At 60.9% G+C, this 9,953-nt stretch overlaps 1 protein-coding gene across 2 annotated transcripts; it reads left to right on the forward strand.

Annotated features, from left to right (window-relative positions):
* Positions 1–4,603: 4,603 nt before the first annotated feature.
* Positions 4,604–9,289, forward strand: PAEP (progestagen associated endometrial protein). 2 transcript variants are annotated; one of them, XM_066365552.1, is made up of 7 exons: positions 4,604–4,721; positions 5,526–5,665; positions 6,244–6,317; positions 6,895–7,005; positions 8,200–8,304; positions 8,699–8,743; positions 9,141–9,289. In XM_066365552.1, the coding sequence occupies exons 1-6, from the start codon at positions 4,626–4,628 to the stop codon at positions 8,713–8,715; spliced, it is 543 nt and encodes a 180-aa protein (XP_066221649.1). In that variant the 5' UTR covers positions 4,604–4,625; the 3' UTR covers positions 8,716–8,743; positions 9,141–9,289. The 2 variants fall into 2 exon arrangements, with proteins under 2 accessions (XP_066221649.1, XP_066221650.1); XM_066365553.1 differs by having other exon boundaries at positions 8,699–8,715.
* The last annotated feature ends 664 nt before the right edge of the window (positions 9,290–9,953 follow it).

A 9,953-nucleotide genomic window follows, 5' to 3' on the forward strand; every position in this document is an offset into this window, starting at 1 on the left:
TATTGTTCCCTGTACAGCTCACCCCTGCAAGACCAGGAAAAAAAAAACAAATTGTTTCCAGCTGGTGTCACAGGGTCCCAGGACAAGGTCAATAATATCTATGGGGACGCAGTGCTTGTTATCCGGAACCCACGAAGGCGAGCTGACCACGTCTGGTGTCGCTGGAGGATTCCTGGGCACGGGCGGAGTGGCGAAAACACAGCCCTCCTGGACAGAGACCACCCACCCCACCAGCCCGGAGGTCAGAACCTCCAAGCAGCAGCACCATAACCTTTGTTACAACTCTAGTCCACATAAGTGGAGGCATGAAAAAATGAGCGAAAGACCCCACAGCCAGAGGCTGGACACGGAAACGTCGACCTCTGTCTCTGTGGACCTGACTCCCCCAGGGACCTCGTGAAGGGGCACCTGCAGAGTGGGTCCCTCTGTGACTGGCTTCCTTCCCTCAGCGCAGTGACTTCCGGGTTCAGCCACTGCGGGAGATGGCAAGTGGCAAAACGCCTTTGTAAGTTCGAGGTTTAGCAAAAGGCTAAGTTCTCCCCCACACACACCTCCATATTGGCTGTGAAGCTGAGTATTTGCACTCATCCCATCCTCCCACTTTACTGGCTTGCTTAAGTTACTAGAAGCAACTTACACGCCCTTCATCTTACCCTTTGTTCAGATGTTGGTTGATTTCAGTTATGCATGGTGGGGGGATTCCTGTTTACGCCTTAAATGGATTCCTGTTTATGCCTTAAGATAAGGTGACCAACTTTTTTACAATGAAAAGGACGACAAAAATAAATGGAAGAAAACAAATCGTCAATAAAAGAAACATTTTATTCATTGCAACAATAATACACTATAATATGATAAAGGCATAATAAAAACATTTGTAATATATATATTTTACAGGGACAGAGAGAGATTCAGAGAGAGGGATAGACAGACAGGAACAGAGAGAGATGAGAAGCATCAATCATCAGTTTTTTGTTGCGACACCTTAGTTGTTCATCGATTGCTTTCTCATATGTGCCTTGATCACCGGCTTTCAACAGACTGAGTAACCCCTTGCTCAAGCCAGCGACCTTGGGTCCAAGCTGGTGAGCTTTTTTTTTTTTGCTCAAGCTAGATGAGCCTGTGCTCAAACTGGCGACCTAGGGGTCTCGAACCTGGGTCCTTCCGCATCCCAGTCTGACGCTCTATCCACTGCACCACCGCCTGGTCAGGCCATGCCTATTAATTAATTTTATTTTTTTATTTTTCTGAAGTTGGAAACGGGGAGGCAGTCAGACAGACTCCCACATGCGCCCGACCAGGATCCACCCGGCATGCCCACCAGGGGGCGATGCTCTGCCCATCTGGGGCGTCGCTCTGTTGCAACCAGAGCCATTCTAGCGCCTGAGGCAGAGGCCACAGAGCCATCCTCAGCGCCTGGGCCAACTTTGCTCCAATGGAGCCTTGGCTGTGGGAGGGGAAGAGAGAGACAGAGAGGAAGGAGAAGGGGAGGGGTGGAGAAGCAGATGGGCGCTTCTCCTGTGTGCCCTGGCCGGGAATCGAACCTGGGACTCCTGCACGCCAGGCTGACGCTCTACCACTGAGCCAGCTGGCCAGGGCCCCTATTAATTTTTAATAATCATTGTAAGAGAAAAGTACACAAATTAGACACATCACGTCACAGGCAATGAAGCGACTCGGCATCGACTGAATATGAACACTGACAGATCAGGCTCCCAGTGTCAAAAAGGAGGACACTTTCCGAGGGAGGACAGAACTTGCAGAAGAAGGACTGTCCTCCCTAAAGCAGGACGATTGCTCACCTTACTTAAGAGAATTCCTGAGTTTGCCTCAGAAGTGTGACTTTGTATCGGAGACTTCCTTACTTGCAGATGGCTCTGCACTAGATAATAAAGCAGACTGTGGGCTATTTCGCTCTGTCTTGCCATCAGCTAGCAGAGGCTTCCCCGCTCCCATCCTGTTTCTCTTTAGGCCTGTTTTCTTCATTCTGCATCATTCTCCCCCAGGGCCTGGAATTACTAGCTGCGCTGGTTCCAGGCAAGCCACGTTGTGGCAGGTGGCAGGTGGCAGGTGGCAGGTGGCAGGTGTCAGGTGGCAGGGTTCCCTTCCTTTTCGAGGCTGAGGACAACGTTCCATTGTGTGCAGGGACCCCATCTGGTCTTCCCGCCCACCACCCATCCGTGGACCCGGCGCTGTGCCCGCCTTTTGGCTTTTGTCAGTAACGCTTCCACGAACGTGGGTGTGTGTGTGCCTCTTCCAGACCCGCCCTCAGTCCTTTGGGGTGCCCACCCCAGGGGTGGGGTTGCTGGGTCGCACGGTCATTCTGTTTGCCGTTTGGGGGAACGACCGCCCCCCTCCCCGGCTTCCCTGGCGGCAGGAACGTGGCAGAGAAGGGGCGCTCTGTTTGGAGGCGCCCTGGGGAGTGCTGGCACATCACCTCACATTCTGTTTGTGGCGATAGGGTGCTCCTGGGGCATGGGGCACGGTGTTGGCATGGGGAAGAGTTTGGGGATGATTTCCTGAGGGGGACAGAGCCCCCCCCCCTGCTGGGGAGAAGTATGCTTCCTCGGTGGACAGTAACTGTGATGTTGCATGCTTGGGGGGCCCCTGGAGCTGGGGGCACACTGTCATGACCCCAAAACAGACTAGTACTCATGAGCCCACACTGCCGCCCAGTGTCCTGGCCTCACGGCGGCAGAGAACAGGCCTGGGTGGACTGTCCCCGCTGAGTCAGAGCCCATTGAGGCATCCCAGCCCTAGAAGAGTAACTGCCCACTTCTGCAGTGACAAGCCGGACTCCCACCCAGCTCTAAGGCGCGAGGGGTCCTGAGGGCGAGGGGACGGGTCCGTGTGCCCGCTGGGCCGGGGTTCCGCCCGGGTCCCCTCACTGGGCCTTGACCTGGGGGAGGCCGTGTGCCCCGGGATTCAGAGTCCCTCCGACGCCTCGTGACGCCCCAGGTCGCTCGCTGTCCTTGGTTGCTCAGGTATTCTGTGGAACCGCCTTCCTGGAAATGGTGACTGGCAACACGCCGGCTCTGTGGTGACCAGGCACCGGGAACCAGGCACCAGGCAGGTGCCCAGCAGGACCTCTGAGAACACCTGCAGGAAGTGCCTGTCCTTGGGGACAGCCAGCATCTCCCAGGCTCACCAGGAACCAGGATGCCTTTTTTTTTTCCTGGCAGACACCCCTCTACGCCCCGCTCTGTGTGACCCTGCTGGGCAGTCTCGGGGTGTGGGGGGGTCTCTGACAGCTGGCTCACTGTGGACGCTGTCTAAGAGGCCTGTGGTGGTAGTCTGGGGTCACTGCGGCAAAGGACCACACCGGGGTAGGGGGTGGGGTGCCGCTAACAACAGGAAGTCGTTCTCTCCTGGTTCTGAAGCCCAGAATCCACAATCAAGGTGTCCCAGGGCCGTGTGCCCCTGCCGGCTCCGGGGGACAGCCCTTCCTGCCTCTCCAGCCTCTGGTGGTTTTCGGGCACTCTGGCTCACACCTCTACCTCACACCTCTGTCCCTGTTTTGTCTTATGAGGACACCAGACGTTAGACCAGTGCCCACGCTCCTGCCGTGTGGCCTCCTCTGAATTAACAGCCACACCCTGAGGCCCCGGGTGGATGTGAGTTTTGGGGGGGACACCAGCCTGCACTCTGTCCTTCGTAAACATGTAAACCGGGAAGACTGGGCTAACTAAGACGAGACAGTGCAGATAGGGGACCCAGAGGGCCATTGTGTCCAGCACCTGCGGATACCCGGCCCCTGCCGGGCGGCAAGTTCATCTCATCGGGTCATCTTAGATCTTCTGAGTGTCAGATAAGTTCACGTCCTCCTCCACCCTCGCCCGGCCTGGCTTCCTCTTCCTGCAAAGTGTCACCCGACTCAGGGACGGCCTCCCTGGTGATTCTGTGACCGTCCCCGTCGCTGTTCTCATCCTTATTATTACTCTTAGCAGCAAGCACATTCGGGGTGCTCACCTGCGTCTCACTTTCCCCTCCCCCCTCCGACCGTGGGTGGGGTGACCACCCAAGGCCACGGCCACACGTGCAGCAGCCCCCCCCCCCCGTGCCTGAGCAGGACAGAACAGCAGGAGGAGGAGGAGACCGAGAAGGGGCCACAGTCCTTCAAGGAGAGCCTTCTAGCTGGGCGGGAGGGGGGCAGGCAGACGGGCCCACCGACTAGACGGCCAGGGATTCTAGGGTCTGGCCCGGGTCTCTTGAATCATGGGGGCCACCTTCTGGGACACAGCTGTCCTCGGTGCCGGTTCTGCTCTGCCCGACCCAGGAAGTGTTCCTGGCCCTGGTGGCCAGCCTGGGCCTGCACCCTCCCCCCCCCCCCCGACCTTTCTCTTCTGGGTTGTACCAGGAACTTTCCTGGTGCCGGGGACACAGGCAGCCTCCTTGTTCTGACTCAGGGGGAAGAAGGCCTCTGATTGTCCCAGTCCAGGAAGCCCCCCGGGGGCTGAGGATGCTGAGCCTCGGGGATTCGGGGAACTGGTGGCAGGGGGCCCTCTGGCAGGGGCCCTCACGGGGCCGCCCCGCAGGCCCTGGCCGGCCCTCTCATATAAGGCCCCGAGTCCGCTGCCTCGGCCTTCTCGCTCCTGTGCTCAGAAGTGTCCCCTACGGCTGCAGCCATGAAGTGTCTCCTGCTCGCCCTGAGCGTGGCCCTCGTGTGTGGCACCCAGGATGTCTTTGTCCGCCAGACTGGGGAGGACCTAGACATCCAAAAGGTTTGGGGACAGGGGGTGTTTCGCTGTGGGAGGGCTGGGGCGGGCAGGGCTGCTGTGGCCTAGGACAGAGAAGGCTGTGATGTCCGGGGTCGGCATGAGTCCACCGGGGCTGCCGCAACCAGGCACCGCGGGGGGCGGCGTCAACAGCAGCCGTCCGTTGTCTCGCGTCCTGGAGGTTGGAGGTCTGAGGTCCAGGTGTGGGCAGGTCCGGTTCCTCCTGAGGCCTCTCTCCTGGGCTGGCGGACGGCTGTCTTCTCTCTATGTCCCTCACACGGCTTTTTCTCTGTCCCCACCTGGGTCCCCACCTCCTCCTCCTGTCAGGTCACCAGTCAGGGGGGATCAGGCTGCACCCCGGAGACCCCATGGTGACTTCCTCACCTCGTTAAAGACCCTGTTTCTATGCAGATAACTCTGGTCTCAGGTGCTGGGATCAGGACTCAACGTGGGAGTTTTGGGTGGGACACAGTTCAAAGGCACAGCCCCTCTGCTCCCACCTTTCCATCCTCTGACCACACGTCTCCCCGAGATTCAAGCCTTCCTCCCTCACTGGTGGAAAGGGGCTCTCTCCTCTAGGTCCTTCTCTGGGCTCAGATGAGTTTTGAAAGAACATCCCCAGCTCAGCAGAGAGGGGTCCCACGGCTGGCCCAGGCAGGCAGGCAGGGAGTGCCCCCAGAGCCCAGCCCCCTCCTCCCAAGGTGGCGTGAGGAGGAAGCCGGGAGCAGCTGGGACTCAGCCGGCCGGGCCTGGGTGGGGAAGGGCGTGGAGCGCCCAGCCCCAGAGCCCAGCCTCAGCCTCCTTCCGCAGATGGCCGGGACGTGGTTCTCCATGGCCATGGCGGCAGGAGACAGGGCCCCGCTGGAGGCCGCAGAGGCACAGCTGAGAATGCACATCCGGGAGCTGAGGCCCACCGCCGAGGATGACCTGGAGATCACCATGCACAGATGGTGGGTGCGCCCCGGCTGCAGACCAGCGGGGACCCGGCCCCAGGACGGGCAGGCCGGCCGGGCTCTGGACGGCACCCAGCTTTCCCCGGGAGGCCGCCTGGAACCCCAGGGCAAGGGGCAGAGCTCAGAGGTTCCGGGTCTTTTTGGGGTCCCTGCCCAGGGCTCTGGGGCCTACAGGTGGACCGCACAGAGGGGCCTCGAGGTCAGAAGGGGCTCATGTGCCAGCTGCAGTTGGGGGTCAGGACCTGGGGGCACTTCTGCGATAGTCCTGTCTGCCTCTGAAGTGGAGGTGGGGATGCCAGAGAGCTGGGCGGGGGGGGGGGGGGAGTGTGTGGAGATGAGAACCCAGACCCTGTAACCACCAGCAAAACGCAGGTCGGTGCCCCTCCCAGCCACAGCTGGTCCTCTGTGGCTGTCAGAGGTTAGAGTGAGTGCCGCTGGGGCAGGCGACCGGCCTCAGGAGCCCGTACGCCCTCTCCCTGGACGCCCTCGAGCCTGGGGTCTCTCCCTGTCCCTCGGCTCAGCTCTATCGCAGCAGCAGAGTCTGTGCAGGTGGCTCATGGGTCGCTGTCTTCCAGGGAGGACGACACGTGTGTCGAGAGGAAGATGACCGCAAGGAAAACTGGGAACCCCACTGAGTTCCAGATGGAAGGTACGTGCGGGCTCCGGCTGCTGCCCGGCAGACGGGACCGGGTCTCTCTCTCGAGATCAGCCTGGAAACCCCACTTCTCGGGTCGGGGTGGGACCTTTCGGAATGATGACCAACCCCGAGTCCAGCAGGTGTCAGACATCCCAGGCCCCCTGTGCCCGGGACCACTCTAGAGGGAAAGACTGTGCTGTGTCAGGTGTGGGAGCCGCTCCCTGGTCCGGTCCCCGCCTGGTGGCCGCGCGCGTGTGCGTGCGTGCATGTGTATGTGTGCGCGTGTGTGCGTGTGCGTGTGTGTGCGTGCGCGTGTATGTGTGCGCGTGTGCGCGCGTGTGTGTGCGTGTGTGTATGTGTGTGTGCGTGTGTGTATGTGTGTGTATGTGTGTGTGCGTGTGTGTATGTGCGTGTGCGTGCGTGTGTATATGTGTGCGTGTGTGTGTGGTGTGTGTGTGTGTATGTGCGTGTGCGTGTGTGTGTGCGTGTGCGTGTGTGTGTGTTTGGGGCGGGGGGTGCCGACGAGCATTCTGCCCCCGCTGGAGAGAAGAACCCAGACCTACCTCGTCCCATCTGGTCCCTCTTCCAGACATGAAGGATGTCAAGGTCCACGTGCTGGACACCGACTACGAGAACTATGCGTTCCTGTGCCTGGAGAACACCACCAACGCCAAGCTGAGCCCGGCCTGCCAGTACCTGGGTGCGCACCCGCCCCAGGCTCCCCGAGCGAGAACTGGAGGGCGGTCCTCACTCTGACGGGGGCTGTGAGCCCCGAGGGGGGGAGAACCCGGGGTCCCATGACGGGGGCTGTGAGCCCCGAGGGGGGGGAAGGGCCCGGGGGTCCCATGATGGGGACTGTGAGCCCCGAGGGGGGGGAAGGGCCCGGGGTCCCATGGTGGGGGCTGTGAGCCCCGAGGGGGGGGAAGGGCCCGGGGTCCCATGGCGGGGGGCTGTGAGCCCCGAGGGGGGGGGAAGGGCCCGGGGTCCCATGGTGGGGGCTGTGAGCCCCGAGGGGGGGGAAGGGCCCGGGGTCCCATGGTGGGGGCTGTGAGCCCCGAGGGGGGGGAAGGGCCCGGGGTCCCATGGTGGGGGCTGTGAGCCCCGAGGGGGGGGAAGGGCCTGGGGTCCCATGGGGAGAGGGCTGTCGAATGCGGGGGACCAGTGGTGGCTGGCTGGTGACGGGGACAGATACGCAGGCTGGAGGACGGGTGGACGGCGAGCTTCTGTGATTGGCTTGGCCGACGGCAGTAGCCGACAGGTTACTATGGATCCTACGGGTCTTGGCTAACAGAGAATTTCCATGATTTCACCAAGTAAGAAGTCAGCTACAAAAATGTCTTTTTATTAAAAAAAATTTATTTATTCATTTTTAGAGAAGAGAGACAGAGAGAGAGAGAGAGAGAGAGAAAGGGAGGAGGAGCAGGAAGCATCAACTCCCATATGTGCCTTGATCAGGCAAGGGCAGGGTTTTGAACCAGCGACCTCAGTACTCCAGGTCAACGCCTGATCCACTGCCAAAAATGTCTTTTAATCTATACTGTCCTGGAAAGAAATGCAAGGTGACGTTTTCACTGTCACGGAGGCTGTGGCCTTGGGCGTCCCAGGGCTCCCGGGTTGAGCACGGAATCACAGGGGCTGTGGGCCGTTGCTGTCCTGTGACTGTGTAGACCCCCCCCTAGTACTACCTAGGAGGAGGGGACTGAACCCAGAGGGGGCAGGGACCTTGGAGGACAGGTGGGCTGAACTCTGGAGACTGCTCCTGGGAAGCTGGGCCAGGCCAAGCTCTGGTGACCTCAGGAGGTCGGCGTGTCCTTCCTGAGCAGGGTCTCTGGGGTCTGAGATCTCATCAAAGCTCTGGCAGTCCAGGGACTGACCCTGTGCCTCCCCTCCACAGCCAGGACCCCGACTGTCGACGAGATGGCCGTGGAACAATTCAAAAGGGCCCTGAATGTGCTGTCCATACATGTCCAGATCATCTTTGCCCCCCGCCAGATGACAGGTGAGTGCCCCAGACCTCACGTCTGCACGCTCCCAGCCGGAAAGCCCCATGCGGCTGGGGACATCTTTCACCCCTGGGGGGGGGGTGTTCCCCACTCCCCCCCAGGCCTCCCGGGACACCAGTGGGGGTGCAGAGCCCGGTCTGGTCTTCCCCATTCCCCCCCAGGCCTCCCGGGACACCAGTGGGGGTGCAGAGCTCGGTCTGGTCTTCCCCATTCCCCCCCAGGCCTCCCGGGACACCAGTGGGGGTGCAGAGCTCGGTCTGGTCTTCCCCACTCCCCCCCAGGCCTCCCGGGACACCAGTGGGGGTGCAGAGCTCCTCAGGTGGGGTTCCCCCAGACCCTCTGGTATTGTGGCCGACCTGTGACCTCACTATCTTCCCCCTCCTCCCACAGAGAGGTGCTACGCCTAGGTGAGCTCCAGCAGCTCCGCCTCCCGGGGTAACGTACCAGCCCTGCCCCCGGTTGTCCTACTCACGGGTATGGGAGTCTCAGAGGGGCCCAGACCGCCCCCACGGGACCTGGGGGGTCTCAGGAGTGGGGACTGGCCGCGTGTCCACTCTCTGGAATGGCCTTGAACTGCCGGGATGCCTTTCCTGTGTCCGGGCCGCCCTGGCGTGCTGATGTCCCACTGCTCCTTCTGGACCCTGGTGTGGGCGGAAATGGAGGGCTGGGAAGGACTAGTGTGGGGGGCAGGCACTCAGCCTGAGGCGGGTGTGGGGCAGAGCTCCGTCCCCCCGATAGGAGGGGCCATCTGCAACCCCAGTGGGGGGGGGGCTGGCGAAGCTCCAGCCGGCAGGGTCCCAGGAATCACAGAGGAGACACTTGTCCCTTCCAGGAGCCTGGCCCCTCTGCAGAGACAATGCCACCCCTCCCGCAGTGTCAGAAGACTCAGGAGGCTGGACACTGCTCCTCCTGGGCCCCCCCAGGCACCTCTGGGCCCCAGCCTGGGACCCGCTGCTCTAAGCCTTCCCCCTTCAGCAATAAAGAAACTCACCAGTGAGCCTGTCGCCCGAGTCTTTCCTGGCGATGGTGTGGGAGGGGGTGACTCTGGGGCACAGGCCTTGGGACATCTGGGGTTGGCCCACATGACCGGCTCTTACGCTCTCAGGACCCGATGAGCCTCAGAGGCAGCTCTCCGGTTAACGCTGCACCCTAGCCAACACCAGGGCTTCACAGGGGCGAGGAAATAATATACACGCTCACATAAAAACTTAATTTAAGGCCCTGGCTGGTTGGCTCAGTGGTAGAGTGTCGGCCTGGCGTGCAGAAGTCCTGGGTTCGATTCCCGGCCAGGGCACACAGGAGAGGCGCCCATCTGCTTCTCCACCACCCCCCCTTCCTCTCTGTCTCTCTCTTCCCCTCCTGCAGCCGAGGCTCCATTGGAGCAAAAGATGGCCCGGGCGCTGGGGATGGCTCCTCGGCCTCTGCCCCAGGCGCTAGAGTGGCTCTGGTCTCAACAGAGCGACGCCCCGGAGGGGCAGAGCATCGCCCCCTGGAGGGCAGAGCGTAGCCCCTGGTGGGCGTGCCGGGTGGATCCCGGTCGGGCGCATGCGGGAGTCTGTCTGACTGTCTCTCCCCGTTTCCAGCTTCAGAAAAATACAAAAACGAAACAAAACAAAACAAAAAAAACCTTAATTTAAGTTGCTTG

The sequence above is a fragment of the Saccopteryx leptura genome, chromosome 2 (genome assembly GCF_036850995.1).
Source record: "Saccopteryx leptura isolate mSacLep1 chromosome 2, mSacLep1_pri_phased_curated, whole genome shotgun sequence".
Lineage (NCBI taxonomy): Eukaryota > Metazoa > Chordata > Mammalia > Chiroptera > Emballonuridae > Saccopteryx > Saccopteryx leptura.